Below are 27,986 nucleotides of genomic sequence, written 5' to 3' on the forward strand. Positions count from 1 at the left end.
GTGGTTTGGCTCTCTGATCTGACCTGACAACTTCTAAGCTTCTGTTTCCTCATGGTTCTTAACCGGGACCACATTTCTCCCTGAGCGCCTCTCTCATGGTTCAGAGCTGGCGTTTTAGCCCAGTCCATCTCCGTTTCTCCCTCTGCTCCTGTCCCAGCATCTGCTTTGAATCAGGGCGCCTGTGCTACTGTGTTGCTGATGGACTATTGCTTTAAAGGCCTCTCTTTGACTTTTTTTTTCTTTTCATGGCTCTTCCAATTCAGCTTACACTGTACAATGTTTGTTTAGGAAAACTTCGGTGAACCGGCGTTTTGTGCTTCTGTATTACTCTGTAGTATATCCAATGTAAATGTTTTAGTTTATAGTTTATATCAAATGTTATATGAGGTTGTACTGAGGTTAACGTACTGTACTCACCCATACACCTTTAACACTTGTTTCCCTTGTCCTGAAGTCCCTGAAACTTTTCTTGCCAAATTTTACACTCCATTCCTCCATCTTAGTCGTATAAGACAAATGTTCACTGTAGCTTTGAAAGCTTTTTTTTTTTGCTGTATGTTTTCTGTAGACAGAGGCGCGGGAAACCATTCCCCGGATGTTGGCAGAGCTGGACCTCGGCCGCACAGAGAAATGTGTCAGAGTGAACTCAGTGTCCAGTGGTTTGGCAGATGCTGATCTCCAAGTCATCCTGCAGTCTGAGGTGCTGCCCCCCGCCATCATGCTGCCCAAGGTGGAGAACACAGAGGAGGTTCAGTGGGTAAGAGCTAATATAACTTTAACCAACAAAATCCACAACAACACATCCGTTCACAAAAGTACAAATGTTTCACCCAGGTGCTAACTCTTCAGGAAATGACTTGTATAAATTATTCTCATGACTAGAATTACTTGAACGAGGGGTTCCCAAACTTTTCAGGCCACAACCCCCCAAATCACTGTACAAATGACTCGGGAGCCACTTCTGTAAAATGTAATTAGCATTTATAATAAATGAAGGTGCAAAGCATATAAAATCTGGTTTCATTATGTTAGTTTGGATACTGTATTTTGATATTTGGCTTAATTTCACTAAAATATGCTGTTTGTCCTCTGCCCCCCATTTGGGAACCACTGACTTAGACTGATAAAGACTTTTCTTATTGTTGAAGCCATTTTTTCCTGTATTTTGTGGGGCTGCGTACTGCTTAGAGAGCATAGCCCAGTGCAAAAGAGAGCAGCATATTTAGCATATTGTTGAACCCAGTATTCAAGCTCACAACACTGAGGCCATAACATTGTTCCTTGTACGCAGACGCTTCACCCACAGGACAATTGGGGTGCATGACCAGATTTGTTAATAAAAAATAACTAGACCTTTTAATGTGGTATTTCTTGTCCCCTTGGGCTTCTATAAAAGGAACTGCTCAGACGTCAGAGCCTAAAGGGTCAGGAGACAGTAATTCATTATTACAGATGAATTCGATCAAATGCATGTGGTTCAACTTACAAGGCTGTCGCATATTGCAGATATGTTCACTTGTGTCAACAATGAACCTAAAGTATACCAATTAGCTGTGAGAGGTTAGCCAGAGTTTTCTTAAGGATTATTCACAGTCATATAAATATAGTCATACATGGTCTTTGGGCAGGAGCAGGAAGTTTTTAACTAGTGCTCTTAATTAGAACACGTCTATTTCCTGCCTGCTGCCCTTTCTTTCTCCTGACTATAATTGCTGACAGGTGTTCAATGAAAATCCCCCCACCCTCTGGCTTTTGCTTTTCTCTCTCTAGAAGTCAGCAATAGGCTGGAATATTATTATATTGTTAATATATTTAATGGTATCACCATGAGAATAATTAGAGATGCACCGATCCAGCTTTTATTCTACTCATACCGATACTGGGGTTTTGAGTATCTGCCAATACCCGATATTTACTGATACCACTTTCTTTAAAGTGGCTTTTTTATATATCTCTTTTTTATATATCTTCTTGATTATAGTAAATGAATGTATCTACTGCTCAAATGTACAAATGCGCTAACAAGCTTAAGCTTCTGCCTTCTCCTTTTGAGCATCATATCCACGTTATTCATTTATTTATCTACTTATTCACCTGCACATGTATCTTTCTTTGGCTTTGCTTACTTTGCTGAACTCTGTTCCTATGTAGAACTTTGTGGAACTCAGGTGCTCAAATAAAAAGATGAACTGAATTGAATTTCTGAAAATTTTTCAATAAAGTCATATTTTATTGTTATGATGTTACAGATAAATTATCAATTATATCTATTGATAAACTCTTGGATAAACATTTAACAAGAATCACTGGACTTTTCTACACTAATTATCCTTGGGTATATGACAGGCTTATGTTGCATTAATACAAACAACTCACATGAAGTGATCTGATCATTACAAATATGTTAGATCAGTTATTTCTTAAACTCAAATACAAACACTTGGCTTCAGCAGTGGTCGATTTTTTTTTATGAGGCTACTTTAGGTGTTTCTATATTAGTTTCTGTCCCAGCCTTGATTAGTTAACGCTAGCTTTAGCATACTGATGCTAACCGCGGCATTTTGCACAGCGATCAAGAATGTGTTTCTCCAGGTTCTTAGCTTTCCAATGATAAGCAGCATGCTCATATTCACTTAGATTTAGGTGGTAAAAGTTGTGTTTTTAAGGCGTTGAGAGCCAAAACTGGTATCGGCTCAGTATCAGATATTTGTAGCCGATACCCGAAATCATATTTTTTCACTATCGGCTCTGATATCCGATATCAGCATCGGATCGGTGCATCCCTAAGAATAATTCTGTTAGTATTGTTTGAATGAGTTCACAAACTGGAATTTTCTTTTGGGAATTGGTGGAATTGGTGGAATTGTGCAACGAATAAACTAGGAAGTAAAAGTCCTGTATATCTACATTGAATTTCATTCCATGCACGTGCCAAGATTGTTTATCAAACCAGTCAGTCAGTCAGCCACCTGAAGTCAAGCCATTTTACTCTTTTGAAATCCACCAGCTCCAATATTACTTCCATCACTTTTTTTTTTTAAAGATTATTTGCATCAGTGAAAATACTTTAAATAAAAGATACAAAAATAAATAGTTATAATAACATTTGTGTTTTTTTGTGAAAACTTTGCTTTATAGCTTTGTTCTTTGTGTCTGCGACCATATTAACTGCTCTTGTGTCTAATACTTTCATCATCATTTACCAAGCGCCAGCTCATGTGCAAAACGAGTAGCACGTGCAAAAGTGGATCAGCAACATTTGTCATTTGTGGATTCTTTACTTTACACAGCAATGTCTGGGTTGCACATCAGAATAGCTTTCTCTCCCCTCCAGATTGCTCTCGCTATTTAGCATCTGTCTATATACATGACCCCCAGTGTATTCATCCTCTTGTTTGAGGCGTAAATCCCCTTGCTTGTTTATTTTCCTGCCTTTTTTCATTGATATTATCCGCGAGAAGCTCCTGTCTGATTTTTTAGCTAAAGATGGACTTGCGTGTTCCCCTTTGTGCTGAGATCTTTAAGCTTCCTCCTCTTCCCCCGGCCCTTGTGTGACTGACAGGCCTTATTGGTCTATAACAGGCGTAACTCCCTCCTTTGTCTAAGCAACAATTCTCACACACATTCGGAGCTGTGTGCGTTCTTTGGCCGTCGCACTATTTGGGACTCAAAGCAAGTCCCCGAGACCCTCCTCCTGTCTCCTCCCCCTTTTTTTCTCCCGGCTTCCCCTCTGTGAAATGAACACTTCAGCAGGCCGGAAACATTTAATCTGGCCTCCTTTTGAAGAAAATTAATTGAAACTTGTCCCACTATAGGCTCTTTTCTCGTGGTCAATCTCGCCCTCCTTCTCTTTTCATGATGGGCTGGTGGAAATTGTCAGAGGGCTTGTTTGTAGACGGGAGCTTTTGAATGACAAGAAAAGGAGGTTGTTTCTTCCGCGTCTTTTATATTTTTAATTTAGCAGTGAAGAAGGGCCCTATGTGATCCTCGATTGGAGAGCCATTGGCGGGTAGTCATTTCTTTTGCAGGCATGAAGTGCTAAATGTCTACTTGGACAGTGTAAATGAGACTCCAGCATAATGGGTTTAGAGGAGAAGAGTCGGAGCTAGAAAAAGCCACACTCATCTATCGCTGATGTTAGCAGTGCCTCGTGTCCAGTGTTGTGTTTATCTAAAAGTCATTGTTGAAGCAACTGTAGCTTGAGACAACAAGCCCATCAAAGCCCCCTTCAAAAGCACATTACTCAAACATTAAAACCTGTTGTAGTGGAGGCAATTTGAGCACTGAAAATATCAGAATAGGCATGGTAAAGCTGTGTGGAAACAGAAGAGCATCAGCAGGTTATGAGCTCTTGTGAAGATTGACTTCGTATTTGTGGACCCTGTTGCAAAGGAGATGACGCCTCACAAGGGGAGCTCCATTTACCCATTTCAACTATGCTGAATTACTCAACCATGCATGAAGGCGCCAAAGCACCACTCCAGGTGTGTTTTTCATCAGGGAACAACAATATCCCCATGTTTAAAATCTCAAAAGAATCATATAAGGAGCAGAAGGTATGTAAATATCAGTGTTAGTCATTATGATACTGATCATGAGTTATTTTCATGTGTTTATTTTTCTGTATACTTTCTGGTGTGTGATTAACCGGCTTCAATCTTAAAACCCTAATGTTCCTGTGCCAACTTCTCTATGTACGAACACTAACCAGCTTTTTTTGGCCTTGGTGGTAGTCTGTTTAAAGCCACAGTGCATAGAATTTTACCCAATAAACACAATTGAAATCCAAGCATTTATTTTATGACAGATATTTTCATCATTGAAAAATACCTCATAAATTTGCAAACACGCATGTGCCTTTGCTGTGAGCAACTCACCTCTCATAAGACATGACCACCAGGCGTGGGTGCGTCTCCAGCTCGTCTCCATGGAGATGTCAACTTAAGTCAGCAGAATTTGTTATTTAATGAGGTTAGGTTCTCATCCAAATCCATTCTTTGATTACCCACTGCAGAAATAACATTTTCTGTGTTGAGCTGGTCACTGGAAGCATGTTTTATTCTGATGGCAACAGTATAGTCCATAATGTTACGCAGTGTGCCTTTAAACATCAATGGCAGTGTGACTGTTATATAGAGGACAGGCCGACCTGAGATTAGTGGCAGTTTTGTCTTCTTATCAGTGCTGTATTTAATTTGACCTGCCTTTACCTTTATCAGTGGTTGCATGCACTGATGCATATGCGACCATTTATTATAAGATTCTCACGAGTTGACACAAAGAACAACAGTATTTACAACATTTTTGAGTTATGATATTCTCCAAAAAAAAACATTAAGTATTCATATCTCTTTCTTTTCTGTGGCCTGAGCAGTATCAGACTTGTTTGTGTAATGATCAGCTGGTTTTCCCCCTGCCACGGCCCATATCCGCCCAGGTCCCTCTGTCCCAGAAATAGGTTTATCCACACCCTCTTTTCACACTCCCTGTCGAAGCCCCGCCCCTTCCTGTGTTTTTTAAAGGGGGTGCAGTGTATTATGCTAAGCCCCCAGCCACGGAGCGTTAGTTTTTATGTTGCCATAGCAGCCTTGCTCCCACAGGGTTGTGACCTCAGATGATTACAGTACAAAGCCCATTGGGTCTCGAAAACCTCTTTGAAGATGAAAAGTCTTTGATGGTTTGTATTTATGCAAATCTCTCAGATATTATTTATCCAACTGCGATTGAATAGAGAGATGATTAAAATTGCCCCTATTTTCCTAAATCCATCAATGGATGCTCCTGCATTTTTTGGCTGAACAAGAGTTTGTGAGTGCTAAGGTTGTTTGGGTCTGTATTTAGTGAAATCTTAATGCTTCACCTGAGGTTTTTTGTCCAAGGAAAGAGGACATGGTGTTAGACAATTCTACCTCTAGCATTTTTCCCTTTCTTTTTTTTTTTTTTCAGACTTGCTTTCAAAGGAAATATCTAGCGGAGGGGGCTTTTGTGTGTTTCCAGATGATAGATTTTGGAATTTGGGCTACCCCACTGGCAGTCCCGGGCCTCGCTGTGAACTGGTCTGTTGGAAGAAGGAAAAAAAAAAATTGGAATGCTTTGGTCTTCAAAGAATTAAACTCGGTTTTAAAGCCCTACTTAGGTGAGCTTGCATATTAGCAGGAGTCGTGGGGAATAAAGGCCTCAGCAAAGTGTCACATCACACTCTTGATTGTGGCTCGGGTCTCCCTGTTCGCCGCCATGGAGGGTGCAAGGCAAAACTGAATAATGTAGCAGGAAAACACTCAAAGACATCCCCCATATCTTGTTTCTTTCGACTCTTTTATTCAGAATTTAGTTTTGCGGGGTGTGCAGGTTCTCTCGAGGGAGCTGTACTTGTGGCACGTCTGTCTGGAAGACTTCAGACGTGAGGGAACCCCGGTGATAATGTAAAATATTTCATTGCACTCGCTTTTCTTGTGGCTGCCACTCACACCCTCCCACCTGATCTGAAGTCTGCTTTTGAATAAGGACTCAAACAGGAACAATGCAGGTAATAGAAGTGCCAGTATATGTATCTCTTCTGAATGCTTTCTTCTCTCTGTCTTAGCCAATTTGAAAGGTGTCTGGTATTGCTCGGGACATTTTATTCACCACGGAAATCCTGACAGAAATACTTTGTAATTTCCTTCATTCAACTAATATAGCACTGATAAGTCCAGCGCACATGCTGAGCTGAGAGGGCTTTATTCTTTCTACGAGAGAAGACACTTACTCGGGTATTACTATCACTCAAACATGACAGCTTCTGTTCATTCAATAAGCGAGTTTGGAAACATCCCAAATGTGAAATGTAAACTTCTGACTATTTTATACTAGGGCTGCACAATCACAGCAAAATTGAAATGTGATCGAGAATGGTTGATTGCAAAGATTGAAAGCAACAAGATCTCCTGTCTCCGTATTATGTGTAAAATCTGCCAACCGTGTAGTTAAGACTGCTACAAACCTGTTCTTGTCTTGCAATCTCCTCTCAAATGCATGTATGGACTTTTTCAATTCCGATGCATTGCAAATAGATATTTTCCCAAAATATGTCAGTGCTTTTTTATGATGATTCTGTTGTTATAGATGCACTTACACATGCTTTTATTGCCTTTTGGATTATTCCATTGTACTAACCTTTATACTGTTTATTATTCTATCTCTAAACTGTTGTTTCTCTTTTGCTTTTCATACATTCCATTACTTCTCTTTTATACATTGTTAATTGGCGGAGTGTTAACTGGGTGCAATGGGAAGAAAATGCATATTGAATGAAAATCTGTATCCATTCTTACATTAGCGCGAATAAACAAACACTTATTGCCCCAAGTTCACACTGTCTCCCAGCCCCACTTCCTCGGTCTGATCTGACGATAAACGCACGTGGCACATTAAACTGTATTTTGAACAAGTTAATTAATCGTAATCCTCTGGAGGTTTACTCTCCCATTCCCACGTAAACAGCGAGCGCAGTTAATGAGTTGCGATGTTGTTCTGTGTGTTTAGTTCGTTGACAGGTTTCAGCACCACTTGAAAGGCCGTCCGCTGACAGAACCCATTCGCCTGGTCACCTTTGTGGAAACCGCTGTGGGCCTGCTCAATTTTAAGGTAAATTACAAACAAATCTGTCTCCCCAAAAACTGCCGGCGTAAGACGTTTTGGGCTGTTTGTCCATTGTTCACTTTAGATTAAAGCCCCCATCGGCGAAACGGGAGCGCACCACGTGTCCAAATACAAAAAAAAAAAAAAATTCAAAGTGCTTGGACAGTCTATCAGAAACCAACCCTTTTTTTTTTCTGAGTCTGCCTCTGTCTGTTCCTCTCTGTCCCTTCCCCAGACACAAAGACATGTTTTAATTAGAACTCTATTATTGTAATCATAGCGAAAAAGTTGTTAATAACATTTTGGCAGGCATCAAAGCTACTCCGGCATGACCTTCATCTACACGGGGAAAGTGCGCATTTCAGGGGCATTTTGGGGAGGGGGGGGGAGGCTGAGGGGGTGTTACAAGCTGTCCCTATTCCCTGTTCATTTGTTTTGTGCTCCTTCCGTTAGTTGTGTGGCTGTTCGAGTGTGTGCGTTGTGATGGCGGGGGGCGGCTTTGTATGTTTTCTTGAGAACACCCTGTATCTGTGCCCAGAACTAGCCTCGGTTATACACACGGAGTCACTCACACATACCAAAAAAAAAAAGTGGCGCAGCTAGTGGTGAAATTAATTTGGAGTCCAACAATGGCATGAGACGTGTTCCTATTGTTTCATGTGCTTCACAAGAGACAATCACAGTCCGGTTATTTGTCATTCAGTAGTAATAATTGTGTCTGCTGATTTTTAATGATCTGCTCTGTTATAGTTGGGAGAGTTTTCACAATGGAGCCCTGCATATTTTTTTTTTTTCTTTATCTACAAACCCAATTTCAACTCATGGCTCTCTTTGTATTGCAAATGTTAGGAATCCATATTTTATTGAGTTGAGAACATAAAAAGCATGAGGTGATGAGACATGATAGCTCCTGTTGATTTTGACTATAGTAACATACCTCCAATTTGTTTGCAACAGGAACAGCAAATGTTGTCTGATGGAAAATAAGTGTCTTTATAAAATGTGTAAAGTAACAGATGTAACGTCTGATTTGATGTTTGTGTTCTGTTTTGAATCAAAGGTGGTATTTAATAAGCTCGGGGAATTATTTGCTATGATTGTATTGTAATCCTCCCTAGGAAGTTTGTGAGGAAGTACATGAGCTCGCTCCAAAGGCTGGCCTGCAACATGATGGTGTTGTCTTTGGCTCAGACGACTTTTGTGCCAGTATAGGTAACCCTCGCCGCATGATTTGTCCTTTTAATCTTTAGTAAATCTCTAAATCTGTAGTTTCTTGTTGCCAGGTGCAACCCGGACAAAGGACGCCAGAGAGCTGCTGTATGCACGGCAGAAGGTGGTGGTGACCACTAAGGCATTTGGACTTCAGGCTATTGATCTGGTCTACATTGACTACAAGGATGTGAATGGACTGAGGCAACAGGCCCGGGAAGGAGCACTTATGGGTTTTACAGGTGAAACTTCCAAAATGAGCTCACATGTTTTCCTGGGCAATTACTTTTTTATATCTTGTCTCACATGACATGGCGCAGGGTATTAAACTCCGAAATCACGGATGAGTTTTGAGCTGGTTGACGTCAGTGTAGCCACCACTGGTCCGATGTGTGTCAGAACACAGACGGCAGGACAGCATGTGCCCAAATGCATAGACCAGAGATCTCTTTGGAAATGTAGCTCAGGTCAGGCCTGTCAAATGTGTTTTTTGTTTCTTTTTTAAGTAATCCAATGCCAATCTTTGCTTTCAGACTTTTTGCCCTGTATTGTATGTAGATGCCTGTCAATAATTTCATCATATGCATATGTCAAGTACAATCCCCCAGTAGTGTATTAAATGATTTAATGCACTATAATATTGAGTAGAGTCTACTCTCCTAATAGCTACGGACCCAGTAGACTTGTCATACAGTACAGCCAGAAGCCTCTACCTGTGCAGTAATTGACCTTGGCACTACTTAAGCTGTACTGCACCTATTAGAACTGAATGCCAACATCGCGGGTAAGACATGGGGATACTGTGTTCTCAGTGGTCAACAAGCAGGCGAGAATATACTCTTGTAAATGTCAAGATCATTTGAGCTACAGTATTCAGGTCTATTTATTTTGTGCATGTTTCAGCCTCCTGCTACTACTCCAAATAGTACAGATAATCTTAAACCTGTGTCTGCCAAATAGTCTGTCACCACGTTACTCTTCCGGCCTTCCAGACCTTGGCCATCATTCGTCTGAGAGCACTTTGCTAAATAGCAGTCCTCCAATGAGATCGGGACCCCACTTGTCAGTGTCTGATTGGCTGTGGGACAGGAGTGATGCATTTGGGACAACCAATTGCATGTGTCTGAGGGCACCTGAGTCGCCCTGGATGTCTTTTCACTGCTCTGACGTGCGATATACAACGTGTGAATGTTATTAAAGTCTTTATCTTTTGTGTTAAACGTATTGATACCCCCATATTCCGTACTGTAGTTACCTATTATCATTCGGAAGGTTAATTTGGGTTAAAAAGGATCCTCGATGTATTTTCTGGTGCTCAATCTATAGTAACTATTTGTTTTATGTTGCTTGTCCGATAAGGTTTTGTTATTGGTGACAGCCCTAAGCAAAATTGGCAAATGCAGTGTTGAGAGCCCACTTTTTACTTTTCTAAACTTCTCAGTAGACACTCAACATACTATATTAAATATTCTGAAAGCATGTTTAGTGCATGCAGTGGTAAGAAAAAAGAAGCTTGTGCTTCAAACTGTTGTGGTGTTTTTTTGTTTTCATTTTCTTTTATTTTTATAGAATGGCATATGGTGTAAACCCCTTTGCCAAACTGTTATGCGAGTTGCCAAATGATTTGCTGTGTGTCCATGACCCTGCAATGGATTGGTTGAAATCAATGAAGAGAAGGAAAGGAGCTCTCGCTGTATTCTACCCGGCAACAAGCAACGTCAAATATTACATTTTTCCCTTGTTTTTCTGGTTTTGATACAGGATAACAAAACAATTTAGTATGTCTGTGTGGAGTGATATAAAATGTGTGTTCATATTTCATTTTAGATTTAATTATCTTGTCGTTTATTGTGGTTGCAATCTGGTGGGTTTTTTTTGTTATTTTTTGACAGGCAAACAAGTGATCCACCCGGGGCAGATTGCAGCAGTGCAGGAGGAGTTCGCTCCGAGTCCAGAGAAAGTCCAGTGGGCCACTGAGCTCATAGCTGCTTTTGACCAACACCAGAAGGAAGGAAAGGTACTGTAGTATACAATATTTTTACTATTAGTGTGTTGTTATATGTGTTTAAATTGGAATTATTAGGAAAGGCTGTAACGTCTCCTACTCCTTCCTATGTAATCCTTTGTGTCCGTTCTTGCACACTCCTGTAGTTTTAAAGAATACTGACTGCTACAGATTCATTTGAGATAGAAGAAGAAGAGGTTGGAGGTGTTTTGGGGGGTCGGGCAATTAAGTGTCCAATATTATTGTTCCTAATTTAGTGCATGGTTGGACTCTGTGTGTTGATCTCTGTGGGCTATCTGCTGAGGTAATACACAATCTGCCCACAGCTCGCTCCATGCCAGGGCTGCTCTCAGTCAGCGCTGCCCGAGGGAATCATCTCCGGCCCAGCCCTCTGCCATTCTCCATGTTTAATGTGTGTGCAGCTGAGAATGAAAGCTGTGCAGCCTGTAGTCAAGGGGCACATTTTCTGAATATTATACAAGAAGCTCGCCTTTTCACAATCCTGACCCTAAACCTTTGGTTGAGGTTAAAGCTATTATAAAAGGATAATGTAATGTTTTGTAATATGGTTTTGAGGGGTGATGAGGAAATAAAAAAAACTCTATGTCTGAGCTAAAAAGTCTTGCTCTGGCATCATTAACATTCTAAGCTACAGCCAGTAGCTTATTTTAATGTAATTGTGGCAGTATCTAAGTAGGCAGGGGTTTTGTGTGTTTTAAGTTTATAGATGATCAGTATTAGCCCTTTTACATGAGCAAATCATTTCTTCAAATGTCTTTCAAAATGTCTGTTGTTAAAATATTGACCTTACTATCCTTTCTCTTCACTTTGAACTGTGTGTGCAGGGTGCGTTCACATTTCGTGGCAGCATGATCGACATGCCATCTCTGAAGCAGGCTCAGAACATCATCACTTTGTCGGCTGCAGTGTCAGGCAAATGAAGGAATCTATGGTGAGCTTCTGTGAGAACCTACTGCTATACCCACAAATGGACAAATCACTGGCAACTTGGAGGTGGAGGAATTCGATGACTATGATTTTGATGAACAATGTTGTTTTTGACCGTGATGAGGACAAATGCATTTGGAATCTACACAAACTTAAAGTATGCATACAGTGTGCACTGTGTTGGCACTTTCTTGGCTGATTGTTGTATGTACCATTGTGCTGTTCTTCTATACTGTAGGTGACAATAAATGCTCATCAATGGTCATAGTCCAAGCATCTGGACAAAGGATTTACAAACATAGCTTTCCACTGTCGGTCTATTCAATCATTTAGTTTTCTGTATCAGTTTCAGATACATCAAGCTTTCAGTACATTTGATCCAAACTCTTAAGCAACCGTAAGACAAGTGATGACTAGGGCACCACTGGAAGGACGTTGATTTCTACTCTCAAGATTGTCTCTTCTCTTCCAGCCAGCAATGTGTCCAAATTCTGTCCTCTTCACGAGTAAACCCACTCCTTTATGAGCACAGACTTGACTTGTTTGTTGTGTTGTTACAAATAAAGGTACAATGGGGCACTTGGTGCGCGATTGACTTCCACAGACAGTGAAGTGGGTGTGATGTTGGAGTGAGACAGATTAGTGGCCATGTTTCTCCAGCAGACCAGGACCAGCCCTTTGTCTCTGCTGACTGCGGATGGAAGGATAATTGGGGGGGTGTTGAATGGTTAATAGTGCCATTGGTGACCATGGTAATGAAAGGCCGAGCATGCCACCCCCCTGTGCCCCAGCTCGCCCCTCACTGTCCCCCTTGTCCCGCTTGCTCTTACAGTATGATCCATTGTGTCTGAGGTGTGGGGATCAGGATGAAATCACATAAATAACGTCCTAAAACCAAACCTTTTCTCCTGAATAAAAATCTGTCTTGAATTTTTTTCTGAAATGGACACATAGCTTATGAACTATTACTGCTAACAAATCAACCACTGATGATAAATGATTCATAATGGGTAGGGCACTCTTATTTAAAGTCTGAAATCAAAGTAAGTTTTCTTGAAAGATGATATCTCACTTTGAATCCAGTGATACCTGCTACTTGCTACTATTGTTGCTTGATTGTAGATTGTAAACGTTTATCGCCTACAGGGCTGGGCCTTATCCAAAAAAACAAACAAATTGAAATGCACATTATGTTCCAAAAATCAATTGCGTTTTTGCAACTCATACACTGTTCTGCTTCATCTTTTTTTCTCTACCTTTAGCAGTGTCCAAACTTGTATGAAATAATCAGGGCTGTTAGTTTGAGATGAATAAATCAACCTGCCATAGATTTTTAATGCATTAAAAAAAAAAGGCACTAATGATACTCATTCTTAAGCTCCTCATTCATTACGAATGTTCACTCGCTGTTCAACAGAAGCTCCGCGGGTGTCTTCAGCTCCGAGTCCAGAGTCTGATGGTGCAATTTCCCGGCTGCACGCCCAACAACAGGTATTCCCCCTGCAGACAGGAAGACTGATCTCAAAAAGCAGAGGAAGTTGTGCAAGACGGCATACTGCGATTAAGTATAAATTAATAAGCATCTCGACGGTTATGGTGCCAGAGCGTGTCCCTTTCTGAGGTATCACACATGCTCAGGCTCAACTGTTACATCTCATTTTCACATGTTTTTTTTTTTTTTGCTGGGTGATATTTAGCAAGTGACTTCTTCTCCATCCACTGTGTAATCCTACATGACATTTCTATTATGAGTGGAACTGATAGCATCTCCTTGGCCCCTCTTTAAGCTCACACCTTATTTAAATACATATCGCAATTTTCCCTCAGAGTGGTAGAGTAAATTACAATTAACACGATTATAACCTCACTAAATTGTGTCAGGAATCAATTAGGCTGGGAGCGGTGCCTTGCACAGGGGCTTGTAATGTGTTGCCTGAGATTGCTTTTGAGTATGTGATGAGGGGGAGAAGGCACGTATGCAAAACACTGTCAGAGGAAAATTAAAATGAAATGTTTTACATATTTTTCCATTAATCCAAATGAGGCCCGTGTGGCTGGGAGTCTTTTTTTTTTTTTTTTTTTTTTTAATTCGCGCCCGGGGATGCCCAATAATAATGACTTGATGTTTTAATAGACTTTCTAATGACAATATATGACAAACTAATTGCAGCATCGGATTATTCAAAAAACGTCTTCATCGCACACGCAGAGAGAGAGTGCCCAAAAATGATTTCAAACGGAACACATTGAGCCCATGTTAATTAATTATGTTTCAATATTTAGTTAAAATAAATCAGACGAGTATTGCTCCGGCGCTGTTTCCTGCCTAAACGCTGACCGGTTTATGACAAACATTAGGCCTATTTCATTTCAAAGCCCCGGTCCAGGAAGTGCCGTCGTATTCAATTAAAGCTTTTATTGTGCGCACAAAATTAAATCCCTTCAAGAAAAAAGAAAAAAAAAAAAAAAAAACTAACATGTGATTGTGGCCTGCCGTTTTGATTTCTTCGGAAAAATATGGTAATCACAGAGGACACGCCGTTTTATTGTTTGGCCTATTTTCCTTATTTACAAAAAAGACAAATATTTACGGAATATGAATAGCCCGTGACGCTTTGCATTTTTACGCACGGGAAATTAAATGCTCTTTCGTATTCTTATGTTCAAAAAATATGATTCTTATCAGTTGGTCCACATTTCGTCATTTTTTTTCATCATTCCCAGTGAGTCGATGCAGCCGCTGCGCCCTTTGCTGTCTGTCTGTCTGTCTGTCTGTCTGAGCGTCTGTGCGTCTGTCTGCCTCCGCCTGCATGAGTGATCCACATCATCCGCGCATGTGGACCATTACTAACTTCATTTGAGGCGAGCTTTTGTGTTCCCGTCTCCAGACTTCATGCTTGTAATGGCACCTTATTTATCATTGCAGCCATCCTTAAAACCCACATTCTTGAAAAAAAAAAAAAAAAAAGAAAACGAAAAGGACTTTCGGCGATAGAATGAATTATTCAATATTAGCATCATTTTGTGCAGTTTCCCTGTGTGAAAGTATGTCTGAGGACACTGTTTTGAAACGAAACTCTGGCCTTTTGTGGCTTTTATTGAAGGCCATCTTGTCATTTTCCCTTCCAACTAAACTCTCAATATTTAGGCTTATGGCTTAAAAAGGGATTTCTCCAGCCAACTTCCACTTTGTACAAGGAGGTAATAGGACAGTAGTGCCCATGTTATTAAAGGGCTATACGTGCGTAACGTCTGGGTGATGCTACTCCTCTCCTCCTGTCCCCCGCCACTGTCCCTCTTTTTAACGGGGCCCAGATCAAAGGCGCGGACACATACAAACCCTCCCGCTTTGTCTGCTGTTGCCAGGAGTGAGGAGGAAGAAGACTGGAGAGCAGGAGGAGGAGCGGCTGACATGGTAATGAGACTTGTTACGGCGCGCGACAAAAAGTCTCTGCAACTTTTTTTTTGACTTTTTTTTTTCCTCTTGGTGTCCATCTGTTGTGACATCCAGGCTTTCCAGTTTCCAGGCTTTTAAAGCTCGCCTGGCACCAACTTTATTGTGCTCTGAACGAAATAAATCAGTCTTTCTAATTTGGTAAAGTTGTAGCACAGGCCTGTTGTATTTGAAAGAACGTGGTTGCATAGGCCTGTGGGCTATTTAGGCCTATGAAGCAATGTCACCATTTTGACTTTCCTTATAAACCTAATCTGATTTCATAAGACGTGAGTGTCATTTTGACCAGATTGACGCTCAAATCAATAGTCTTCATGCGTCTTGTTCCACTTCTGGGAAGGCATGCCCAAAAGATGGCTTCAAAATGATCTCCTTAATTGTTTGCTATTTTACGGTGACAGAAACTCAGACAGCCGCACGCACAGACCAATAGAAAGTTTACTTGTCCCGGCACAGACACTTTGAGGTAGGCTACTGCGAAGAAAGGCAAAGGGGCTTGTAAAATGTTCCAGGTCGAAGAAATGTGGAGCCGGACGGGGCTGCAGGAGCAATGACGGAGAACATGCCGCTCCCCGTCTCAAAACAAAGTCAAAGAAAACGGACAACATGTAGCCACTGTCACATTTGAAACGCATCTATATTAAGCATTTTAATACTGGCTTTACATTATACTGATATAAAGTCGTTTTAAAAAATGATAGTACAGATTTAATGTGGATATGTTCAATCTCTACTGCACTTTTCGCCTACTTTCATTTTGAGAAATGTGTCTTTCTTATTTAACGGTGCCCCTTAATCCCCGAGCCCCTTTTTTTGTTTTCCTCATTTCTCTCCTGAAACGCCTTTTCAAATTTCCTTTTCCTTTTCTTTCTGTGCCGCGGAGCAGGTGGAGGCCGCGCACCTGCACGCACAGCTGCGTGCACCTTGTTATTGCTGCCGCTGCGTGACGCACACATGAGCGCAGCGCACAGCCAACAACAAAATCCAGACAGTGAGGCACACTCCCAAGGCAGCTTTAGCGGCGGACAGAGAATACAACAGTCAGATAGCTTACATGGGCTATGATGAAACGTCTCCGGTTTGAAAGGCGCGTCTTCTTTCAGTTTGCTTGTGTTTTGTCATGCTTGGATGCGACATATTCTAATCCAATTAAAGACGATAACCCTGCTCTCGCATTATGCTCTCGCCTCTGTCTCCCTTAGACTCGCTGACAGCCACTCGTGGTTCTGTGTGAAAGAGTGTCAAGAGCCTTCTGTTAATCCTGACCAAGAAGACTCGTGATTGAATGAAAAACACTCATTGGAGTCGTATGTTTTCTTTGTGACTTGCTTGAACGGTTATGTTTGCAATGTCCATCCAAGCTCTTCATTTGGGCTTTTAATTGTAAAACACCGCGTGCCGTTGCCTTGGAGCATAATGTCATCAGTAATATAATTTCAACTAAATCATTATCGAACCTAAAAATGCCTTACTGCACATTTCTCTTTTTCCTGGGCACAAACGCGCTGTAATATATTATAGGTGTTGCAAAGTGACAGGTAATTGACATTAATCCGCTCGCTCTGAGACTCAGGGGGGATCTAAAGTAAATGGGTATACGGTTAATGAAGCACCACTTGCCCTTTGCATCTCGGTCACAGTGTGCAGCGGGAAGTTTGGGAAACTTCTCTTTTGGTTTGACATCGACCGCTCTCCAGCCATGTGCCTCAAAGGCCTAATAGGGCCAATGCGAGATTTATGATAGTGGCACGGGTGGAAAAGTTTATGGAAACGAGCGCATTACTTGTTAAGTGATGACTTAGTTGTTTGTATGACACATGGAGTGGAACTGATGCTTTCCTGAGTGGCTTCAATAAAGCGCCATTACCATGTAGAGCAGCTCATACATGGCCTTGTTATTATGCTTATTAGGATTCACATCGGCGAGTGCTCTCTATAGGAGAGTGACAGACAGACAGAGGCCAGGTGGGAGAAGTGCACTGCCAGTGAAAGCACTCGTGGCTCTCCTCTGCGCGCTGCTACAGGGGCCCGCGTAATGAGGGCACCTATGGGGACCTCCCGGATGGAGAGGTGTCCTGACCTCGCCTCGAACGGGTTCACAATTGGACTACGTCGACACTCGCACGTCGTCCCCCCCACACCCTCTTCTCTTTCCCCGAGCTGTGGCTGCCAGAGAACCCCGTCAAACCAAGAGTTCAGGCGGATGCGCGCAACTTTTTGACAACGATAATGATGTGTGTAGCGATGCTGAAAATGTGAGGAGGGGTAGGAGTAGGGAAATAAGGCGTCGAGTGTCTTATTCTTTCTTTCTTTCTTTCTTTCTTTCTTTTTTTTTTTTTTTTTACCTCAGGACCTATTCACTTGTGATAGAAGAGCAGCACGTCGAAAGCCTCCCACTGAAATGATGAATACTTAATCTCATAGATTTCAGCATCCAAACACTTCAATTCACGGACTGTAACCACAAAGCAGATATTTTGTATCGAATATCTTTGCTTTAGACAATTTGAAATCATGCGGATGAATAGAACATGCTCCAAGTCTCAGTCTGCCAGCATGCATGGGGTTATTTTGTTTGTGTTTTCAGCCAAATCAAAATATCTTCATAATTGTAATGATAATGAATCTTTGAAAATACAATGTGGGCTATAAAAGCAACACCGATATTCTCTCCTCAAGTATTGGAACAATTTCCCGTTAGAAAAGTATCATTTTCAGTTTTCTGCATTTGCATAAAGCGTTGAAGGATTATGTTGTGTTTTCATACTTACAGTTATCCTATCCGTCATTCTAATAAAGGCTCGCCATCTCTCAAGGTTTAGTGTCACAAAGATGGATCAGCTTGATAGTTTGTGAGGTACACTGTCATTTACAACCGCAAATGTCTGCAAAGGGTCAAAAGGTGTCCATCCCCAATGGAGCTGCTCTAATTATACAATTAGTCTTGTGATTGGGATGGTCCATGGCTAAGTGTCCTGTGGGATACCCAGACACATAATGGCTGTCATCAGCATCTTCACAGCGAGGAAAAGAGGCACTTCAGCCTATTAAGTGTTTTGGTTATGCTCTAAGAAATACGTTTTTCTAACCTGTGTTTCTTGAGGTGCATAATTCTTGTGACATAGGGTTGTCATCTGCAAGAAGGTCCTAGGCTTGAAGCCTGGACCTGGCAAAGGGTTTCTATACCCAATCTGCTGGCAGTGTGCAGAGACACTGCAGCTCAGGATTATCACTCCATTTGAACTTCGCAATTTTGTTATACAATTGTGAAGTTACCTTAAAAGCACTTTACCTTTAAGAAAGTTGGGAGAAAACAAATCCAACTCCTTCCATATCAGTTTAATCCTAACACAAGAGTAATACTCTTTGTTTTTCTTTCTTTTCCTGAGATTTTTTGTTTTTTAACCCTAACCCTAACCCTTTTAACTTTTTATTATCCTATAGCAACTCATTTCACATTATCGAGCATCTATTTTGCTTCTTTTTCTTACTTGAACACTTTTGACGGATTTTATTGACTTTTATAGACTATCCCTTACCTTTTGGGACCTTCACAGCTGCAGCATTAAATCCATCATTGTTTTGAACCCTTCAAATATCACTGTTTCAACCGGGGATATGAAGTTTGTTTTGTAAGTACAACATTTGAGTATTAGATTTGTACTTTATACAGCGTACGTTTGAGTTGTCGAAAGGTGGAGGCATGTTACCTCCTGGACACTTTTAACGGCAATATAAAGAATCTAGCATTCAATAATACCATTTGCTTCCTGTAGGTTCCTTGGAAGACCTACTTTGAAGTCAATGCCCCATATCTTATTGCCTATCCAACCATAATTCCTTTCCGACTTATCCCTGGAAACATCAAGACAGACCTATTCCCTTGTGTCAACTGTTGCCATATCTGCTATTGCCAAACCTTAAATGTGGAATTGCCTTGTGATGTTCCTCGTTGCACGTGGGCAGCTCCATAAAGTCCAAAGGAGGTTTTAGGTTGGATGGATGAGGAGACCACGGTACCACAGTTAAGTACGTCTGCTGCTGGTGCAGTGTCTTATCACATTGGATTAGAGCTCCTATGGTGAGACTGGAAGCTGGGGGATGATTGGTTACCAACTTTTAACCACGATGGAGACGCAGGCCCATTTGAAGACCTTCAGATGTTGTCTTATCTTTTGTGAACACATATTGTCTTTTCTGTTTTTTTTTCTTCTTCTTTTTTCAAAGTCCATCTGGCCACTGCCTTTCACCTAACCCTGACCTCGCCAATTCACCACTGCTTCCCAAGGAGAGCCGATCCACCAACTCCCCGACTGTGGTAGAACGATTTCTCCTCGACGCTTAAACGCTGACCTTTTGGCAACAAAACAGGGTGCATTTGAGGCCAGGCGTCAGATGTGGCAAGCACTCAGGACATTCTATCTGGTGCTGCTTCTTATCTCAGGCCACAATAAACAGTGATGGGAGATGGCTATAAGACGAGATTGGATGAAATGTTTCAGGGGCATTATGCCTTATGCACAGTTGTCATTTTGAATGAGTTTTTGTACGTTTTTATAAAGCTAACACTTGAGTTTATTTTCTTTATTTCTTGCCACTCTGGACTTCTAATCTCCAGTAGAAAGAAGTGGTTACCATTTACTTCTCAATACAAAATGCATGCTAGCGTTTTGTTTACCACTCCAGCTTGTAAACGTGTTTTGGGCCAGTGTCCAAAGCATGAGCACACAGAGTTATGGCTTTCATGGCAACCAAATCTTGCACTTTAAAATCCATTTACGTTTGAGTCTTTCACTACTATTTCATGCACTTAAAATTGAAGGTCCATTGCGGAGATTTACTTTACATAAAAAATGTTGCAAAAGATCTTGTTTATGCGTCCGTTTCACAGCAAGGACCTTTCAAGCAGTGGCACAAATTCAAATGTTGTGGTCTCAAAAGTCCACTTGCTCCTCTTTGATAAAATACCGGCTTATCCATTTCACCTTGTTCAGTCTGGTTTCCCGTGCACGCTGAAGCTTACATCCTGCATTTCAAGCCTTTTAGGGAAACCTTGTTTTTTCCAAAGTGAATAGTGAGCAACAAACACCTATCTAGTTTGAATGTGTCCGGAGCTGCGGCCAGGTAGCAGGGTCTGGCTCGTGTGGTTGTCCATGGATGACCTTGCTCCCCTCACCTACCCTACTGCCTTGGAGTGGCTCCCAGTCCCGGGATGGGGCCTTTGGACCAAAACCAAGTCTCTTCCCCCACAGATGTTACCGAGCCACCCGATATTATGTCAGTTTGTGAGGGATAGTGTTCGGTGTACATGTGGCAAATGGATCTTTTAAAGCGTCATGCGTTTTATTACTACTTCAAGTGTTGCGTAAAAGCATTAACTGTCTCACCGAATATACTGGACTGAACACTGTAAGATCCATATATATCACTGAAGCCTATTTTACACCATGTATTTTATTTTTTGGAATAATTTATTTGAATTCAATGAACAAAATTACAAATTTACAACAAATTTACGACATGCAAAAATCCCTTTTCCTTAAATTCATACAAACATTTTATTTTTTTTACAAAATTTTAATCATGTCATTAAAAACTATAATGAAAATTTAAAAAAAACATCACCTATATATTTTTTTTATTATTTACCAAACTTAGAATTTTATTTAAAATGTCAGAAAACTACACAAAAGGTGCTGCTCTCTAGAATGTCTGTAACACCATAGAAACTTGAACGTTACAGTTTGTTGTCTTTAGCGCTGTGACGTGCCCAAATGGTAATTGATTTAATGAAGATCCTATGAAAGTAAAACCACGTACAGGTCAGCGGAGTGACTCCCCTGCGCGCCTTTTGTCAGATGTATTACTCTCCTGCCCTCCTTTGGGAAAGACATCGGGGCTAATAGGTGAACGCACCAGAGTGCCGTGTTCAGTCTACTCCAACACGGGACAGGGAAAGCGTCTCCTGCGGTTTAAAACAGGCACATGTTCTAAAATGTAACATTAGCGCTGTAGAGAAGCCTAAATGAACTAAAATCACTCACTTATTTGCAGGTTTTTAAACTGTGATCCAAGTGGTTGCGCGCGGACTTGTAGTTTTCCCAACTGTAAAACTTTAGCTCGCCAGGTAGGACGGCTTTGAAATAAGAGAAAAAAAGTTGGCACGACGCCTGGCAAGAAATGTGGGTCGTTGAATCTGCTGTTTGTAAGGGAAGTGAAAGAAAAAATAAACACACACATGGGAGCTCTCACACTTGGAGAGAGTTGAGACCGCAAATCTAATGCGTAAAAGTTAAATCCAAGTCCTTGCCGTGCCGTTTCAGTTTTTGAAAATGGCTTGGCATTGACTGTAATCTCAATGTTTTCATTGTATTGGATTCAACTCTGAACTATTCGTTATTATTTGCATTGCAAGAGATAGACACAAAAAACGTGATTATTTTACGGACGGAACCCTTTTCACCTGTTACCCGACACCGACCCATTGTTTTCCATAATTTAGACACAGCCCATACCCCGCAGAAGGATCTCAGTGTTCCTGCGATTCCTTGATTTTCACAAGTCGGTATCAAAGCGTTTTTCCTCATTATTGTCGCGGTTTTGACGCAGGTGCAAGGTTCAAATGACCTGTGCTCCCCGTTCCCTCTCCTTAACTTCTGGCTTCTATAACGAGACTATTTTGCGCGTTGTGCTGGCGCCATTCAGGAGTTGGATAAAGCTTGTAAAGTCTTACAAGACAGCATTTGTTTTGGCTTTACGCTCGTCTGAGAAATTATCTTTCCTCCCTTTTGGAAAAAAAAAAAAAAAACTGCACAATTGAGAAGCGGTGGCTGTGTTCTCACTGTCGACTTCTGGCTTTGTCCCTTCTAAAGTGGCGTCTGTGTGTCTGACTCTGCCAGTTACTGATTTGCAGGCAGTATGTAAAGGTGGCCCATGTAAGTGATTTCCACGGGCATCCCACTAAAGGAGAACAAATCGCTGACAAAGGAGCGCCTTTCCCATTCAGCTGCGTCGTTAGGACAACCAAAAAGTATTCCTCAGATAATAAGTTCTACTTCAAAGCGTTTCCCACTGAAGGGTGACCGCTTCACTCCTTTTATTAAGTCCCCTCTCTTTTCCAACGCTACGCCCAAAAGAACTGTCCTTTGGTTATTTTTCACCGTGTTTATTTTGTCGCATTCATGGATCCCTTGTTTCCAAACAGGACTTACAAGAGCCGAATTTACGGGGCTCTTATAGTCTTATAGAAGTCCACAGAAGAAAGGCGGAGTGGAGGCCGCGAGTGGCAAAGTGTGAAGCATTTGATGAAGTGACGGGAGAACTGACAAAAACCTGGGCTCTGGATAAACATAAACGCCTTATTATTTGAACGTCTTTAATTCGCCAGTAGTGGGCTGTAACGTCCATTTAAAAAAAGAAAAAGTGAGACAGCTATTCACAGGGCGCTGAGGGGGCATTCTTACACATCTTTTCTTTTGTGCTATACTTTTGATTTTATAGTTTACAAGTGTTTTGTTTCAACTAAATTTAGTGGCGTTTGGTCGCTTTTCCCTACCAGGCCATGTGAAAAGCGGAGCGTCCCACCAAAGCGCATAGAGAGAGCTTAACTTACCATGAAGACTGCTCCTCTCTTTTCCCTGGGTCTCTTTGATGTGGTGCAAGACTTGCCTTGGTCAATTTTCATTCTATGGGCCGGACAGCATGATTTTTAATGGATGGTATAAAAAAAAAAGGCGGCTTGTTTTAAAGGCGCTATACAAGCCCCTCAGCATTGTCACCTATCTTTTTTATCTTTTATTTGGCCTGTTGAGTGATCCATGCCTCCGCGCCGCTTTGTAGTCCCCCATTCAGCATGCAGAGGGGCCTACACGTTTTGGGGACTCCATAATAAACGTATCACCAGCCTTTGCATCGACAAAATATGGACGTAGATAGTGTAAATGCTAAATCCACTTGGCACACCTGGCACGTGCAATTTCAAATTAAACATTTGTGATGACCATATATAGTTTGAGGCTTTATTATTAAAATGTATCAGTGTGTTTTTCTTGTTGTTTTTTTGTGGTGAATTAAATTTGAACAGCAGTTGTCCACATTATTATTATTTTCGGAAAGCACCATGCTCCTAAAATAATTTAGCCACCACAAAAAAAGGCATGCGAGAAAATGAAAGTAATGCTCACAATAAACATGTAAATGCTTTTTTCCTCACAGATATTAAAAAAATATCAACACTTTGATGATGGACAATAACAATATTTAAAATATTTAAAATAAAATAAAACATCAGCAGGTTACTATCGTAATCACCAAAATGGATATTATTTGTCTTTGGTGTTTCTGTAATTCCGGTACAACAATAATTAAAACCAGCAAATAAATTACATTGTACAAAACAACAATTTCTTTCAAATTAATAAAACTACACAAACATTCAGTACAGTTGCTTATATACAAATCAGGGTTTAAGTCTGTGATGTGGATATTTAGGGTCTCCATGGACTCAGCACTTTAATCAGCGTGTGTATTGTTGCATAAAATATAATCTTAAATAGTTCTTAAATTACAAAAGTCCTGCCAAACATGTCTATTGTATCGATATGTAAAGGTGAATTACAAATTAACGCAATCTCCCCCTGCGTACCATTAAAGAATCAACATTATTTAAAGCATAACACATGGACTGCTTGGCCACTTGTAACAATGTTTTGCCCTTGTGTCTGGAAAATGACAGTGATTGATAGTGGGCCAGTTATGAATCTGCAAAGGGATGATGAGAGGTCAGGCTGACAATGGCACTGGAGAACACCAGTTGCATCTTAATGCAGGAGACAAATCTAAAAAATTATATGAAAATAAATTTTAAAAAAAATCTTAATTTAGGAGTTCCGTGCTGCTTAAATGTAAAAAAGAAGAGAAAAAAAAGAAAAGAAAATACAATTCATTGTAGAGTAATCATGCCATTTTTGGTCAAAAAAGCACTTAAGGCAAGATCATGTCAGTGCATTTTACCCATAATACTTTCAGATGAAGCCGTGTCCTTGTAATGTCACGCTTAGCAACTTTTATAATTAAAATTAGAAACATTTCGCGTCCAGTCAGAACAGTGTGGTTCTCAACTCCAGCCACAACCCAAATAAATTATAGTCATAATAAAAACATGCTTCACTTAAACCCTGTTATATGATATCAAATACAGTATCGTCAAAAATAAAATAAATCAATATATTTTACCAAGAATCAATTTGGCAAAGGGCTGCGACATAATCCTGAAAACCAACCTATCAGTCCCGTCCCACCAGAGGAGAACCACTGAATTAACATGGAAGTGTTTATTGTTTTAAATGTGTTTACTTTTAAAATTATGGGTGTATTTTTTTCTTAAAGTAAGTGAATATATTTAATTACATGGCAGTTAAAACGTCAAATGGCGGCTTTTTTGGTAGTTTGTCTTTAGTATTCTTACTAATGCCCCTAAATCTTCAGAAATAAAACCCAAAAGGTAGGCTATTGGACATACTGTGTCATTAAGGGCTGATGACAGTGTGGTAGTCCATTCTTATCAATAATGAACTGAGTGCGTTAAGTAACTTTAGAGAATATCCCAAGTGCTATAGGGAGCCACTGTCGACGTGACATGAGTCTGGATGAAGGTCTGACAAACACATACACAGTCACGTGGTTGTAAACAAACAGCGTCACAGCATCGTCCTGGGGTCGGAGTTTCTGAAAGAGTCCTCATCGTCTGACTCTGACGTGGGCACGTCGCTGGAGGGCGTGTGCATGTGATTGGGACCCCCGCTTCCTTGGCACACGTACCACTCGTTTAAGTTGGTCACCTGGGGAGAGAGGTTTGACGACCGATTCCGGTGCGTGTCTGAGGGCGATAACGGGTCGCCCAGGGCGTTGGTGGATGCAGAGATGTACGGAGTGACAGTGGTGGAGGAGGGAGGAGGGGACTTGCAGTGCACCTTCATGTGCTTGCGCAGGGAGCTCGGGTGCGTGTAGGATTTGTCACAGCCGCGCACTTTGCAGTAGTAAGGCTTGTCACTGGTGTGCACGTGAGAGTGCTTCTTCCGGTCGCTGCTGTTTGCAAATTTTCTGTCACATCCATCAAACTCACACTTGAAGGGCTTCTCACCTGTAAAAGGAAAAAAAAAAAAAAACTTACTTACTTACACAACATCATTGGTCATTGCTATACATCTGGCCAGTGTATCCCAACATTCTATTGAAGATTGTTTTTGTTTCTAAAGTGTAAAATACAAGGTACATTAACACAATTCTTTATACATAATCCCCACCTACCAGTACTTCATTTTAATTATTTATTTTCAAGGTGTCAGTGTGTAGCACCCTGCATCCTGTAATTTCAATTCAACACGTATTAATTGCACGCTCCAGCACTTTTCTCTTCTTCCGCTGGGGCTCCATCTCAGTTTAGACCACCACCCTCATTCCCACTTGTCCAAAGCATTTTCATGTGTGAACACGTGTAACCTGCCTTAAGGCCCTGTGGTTACATGTAGTCTGTGTCTGTCTGGATATGGAGGGAGTACAAGAAGGAGGGGCTGTGCTCTGGAGACCACCAAGGCATATTACCCAAATATGTGACTTAAGCTTATATACATATGAAATAAAAAGAGATAATCTTGTCTTGGTGGATAATTCACCAAACTTAACTGCTGCATTTTTAAAAAGGTTTAAAACCATTCCTATTTTATCACTTTGGCATAATTGTATGACACAACTATTTCTTTAGTTTGTCTTTGGCTTTATGTTTTATAAATTAATAAGCTTTGAAGGTAAACACGGCACACCCAGGAGGTGACAGGTGCGTAAAATACTCATGTAATAAAAGAAGCTCTCACTCTCTTTCTCACTCTTCTAATAGCATTATAACAAAGCTCTTCACTTTGTTCAGTAAGACAAAGTGGGAGCTTCTCTTAATTCATAAGTTGAATTCATACACTGCAAGTTTATGCCAGTGGTTTCACAACACAAAATCCCCACGCTTCCAATAAATACAACCTAAAATAAATAATAATAAATAAAATCCATTGCGCCATGCGCAAGAATGCAATGGGTCAGAGCGTCTCCGTCTCATAGCAGTTCACTCAAACTTTAACATTTCATGTACAAACTTTCATCTAACTTTCAATTAATTTATTTAAGTCTATTTCAAGTTAAGACTTTAAGTGCATACCTGTGTGGGTCCTCTTGTGAATCTTTAAATTTTCCGAACGCGCGAACACTTTTCCACAGCCGGGGAACGGGCAAGGGAATGGCTTCTCTCCGGTGTGAACTCGTATGTGATTGATAAGTTTATACTTTGCTTTGAACGCTTTTCCTTCTCGTGGACATTCTTCCCAAAAACACACGTGGGTACTTTGCTCGGGACCACCAACGTGCTCCACCGTTACGTGGTTCACCAGCTCGTGCATGGTGCTGTATGTTTTGGAGCAGGGTTTCTTGGGACTCTGTGCGTCTTGGTCGATCCACTTACAGATGAGCTCTTGTTTGATGGGCTGCCGCATGTAACGTAAAAACGCGCCCGCCGCTGTCGCGTGAGGAGTTGATGCGATGTTTAGATTCATCGAGTTGTATGTGTGCAGAGTCGAGGGTCCATAGTGGTCTGGCCTGTGCGCACTGAAGTGCTCCGGCCTTGGGTAGATGTCTGCCGGCAAGCCCAGGCGCATCTGTCCGTTGAGGCCATGATGATGGTGGGCACCTGGGGACCCCTGCTCGTGGAGTCCAGTAAAAATGCTGCCGCCGTCTGCGTGCCCGTACGCACCTGTTGGGGAAATGAACATGCCATGGTGATGTGGGGAGGAGGCGGAACTATGCTGGTCGCCAAGCGCGTGCATAGCAGAGGCTGAGAGTTCTCTCCTGAGGATGAAGTCCCTGCTGCTCGAGTAGCCTGAGTGGGGGTGGTGTGCCACGGGGAAACCGACCGTGTGCGCCGCGCTCTGTCCCGCGTTATGGGCTTCGGAATGGTGCTGGTGGTGGCTCTGGATGTGCTGAGACGGGCTAAGTTTCAGAGCGTTTGTCTGTGCCATGTGCTCGGGTCCAAATGGAGTGAGCGCCACACCGGGGTCGTTGGCCAGCTCCCCAGGGTGGAGGTGGGCATGGTGGGAGAGAGGGTGATGCCCCCCTAGCCCCGGGAAGCCTGTCATATTCTGATGAGGAAGGGCTTGAGTCGCTGCCAAATCCACTAATCTTATCGCTGGATTCCTCTTGCTTAAAGGGGGTTCCATTACTACTCTGACAAGTCCATCCGCACTCCGCGATATTGTTTTTACACCACACCTGACTCTCTAAAACATTAGGGAAAATATGTATATAGGGCCTATAACTTCTTATGTCCGGCTTCTAACTCTGCTTGCTCCTTTTCCCCACTCTGTCCTCAAGCGATTGGCAGAACATACAACAGTTGGAGTACACAGTGGGGAATACAGTTTAGAAATGGCACTGCGGGTATTGGACGGATTTTGGTGACTGGCAGTTAGGAGAACGAAGCGATTGGCTGTCGTTCAGCGCAGGGGCTCAGCAGGGTTCCGCCCCCTCACTCTCTTTATCGCCGTCGACTCCAAAAAGTTGTACTCTACAAAGTTGCCAGCGGATCTGTTTTCATCTCCGCGCCTTTGTGTGCGTATTCACTACCCGGACCTGTAATGTCAATTTATGTGACGATTCCGCCCAAATTTTCTCGAGTCCTGGCCGGGTTCGTCCTATCTACATTTTGAAGTC

At 41.6% G+C, this 27,986-nt stretch overlaps 2 protein-coding genes and 1 long non-coding RNA gene across 3 annotated transcripts in view; 1 reads left to right on the forward strand and 2 right to left on the reverse strand.

Moving 5' to 3' along the window:
* Window positions 1-12,715, forward strand: part of clybl (citrate lyase beta like) — a 47,359-nt gene extending 34,644 nt beyond the window's left edge. Inside the window, exons 3-8 of the mRNA XM_079563546.1 lie at window positions 569-757; window positions 7,525-7,626; window positions 8,739-8,832; window positions 8,904-9,071; window positions 10,722-10,846; window positions 11,680-12,715. Coding sequence (XP_079419672.1) covers window positions 569-757; window positions 7,525-7,626; window positions 8,739-8,832; window positions 8,904-9,071; window positions 10,722-10,846; window positions 11,680-11,775 — 774 coding nt within the window. The 3' untranslated portion in view covers window positions 11,776-12,715. The remainder of the gene's footprint in view (window positions 1-568; window positions 758-7,524; window positions 7,627-8,738; window positions 8,833-8,903; window positions 9,072-10,721; window positions 10,847-11,679) is intronic.
* LOC306968219 overlaps window positions 1-27,986 on the reverse strand; it is a 307,048-nt gene that overhangs the window by 147,255 nt on the left and 131,807 nt on the right. The gene's annotated exons all lie outside the window — the stretch shown is intronic.
* Window positions 24,136-27,659, reverse strand: zic5 (zic family member 5 (odd-paired homolog, Drosophila)). The gene is made up of 2 exons (XM_079563162.1): window positions 26,443-27,659; window positions 24,136-25,377 (listed from the first exon to the last, which is right to left on the reverse strand). The coding sequence occupies exons 1-2, from the start codon at window positions 27,491-27,493 to the stop codon at window positions 24,935-24,937; spliced, it is 1,494 nt and encodes a 497-aa protein (XP_079419288.1). The 5' UTR covers window positions 27,494-27,659; the 3' UTR covers window positions 24,136-24,934.

Source organism: Gobius niger, assembly GCF_951799975.1.
Source record: "Gobius niger genome assembly, chromosome: 9".
NCBI lineage: Eukaryota > Metazoa > Chordata > Actinopteri > Gobiiformes > Gobiidae > Gobius > Gobius niger.

Excerpts from the sequence above, each read along its gene's own strand:
- zic5 (XM_079563162.1), bottom strand. The coding sequence starts at position 27,493 with ATGGAACCCCCTTTAAGCAAGAGGAATCCAGCGATAAGATTAGTGGAT. Across the intron at positions 25,378-26,442 it reads TCACAAGAGGACCCACACAG|GTGAGAAGCCCTTCAAGTGT; the intron begins GTATGCACTTAA and ends TTCCTTTTACAG.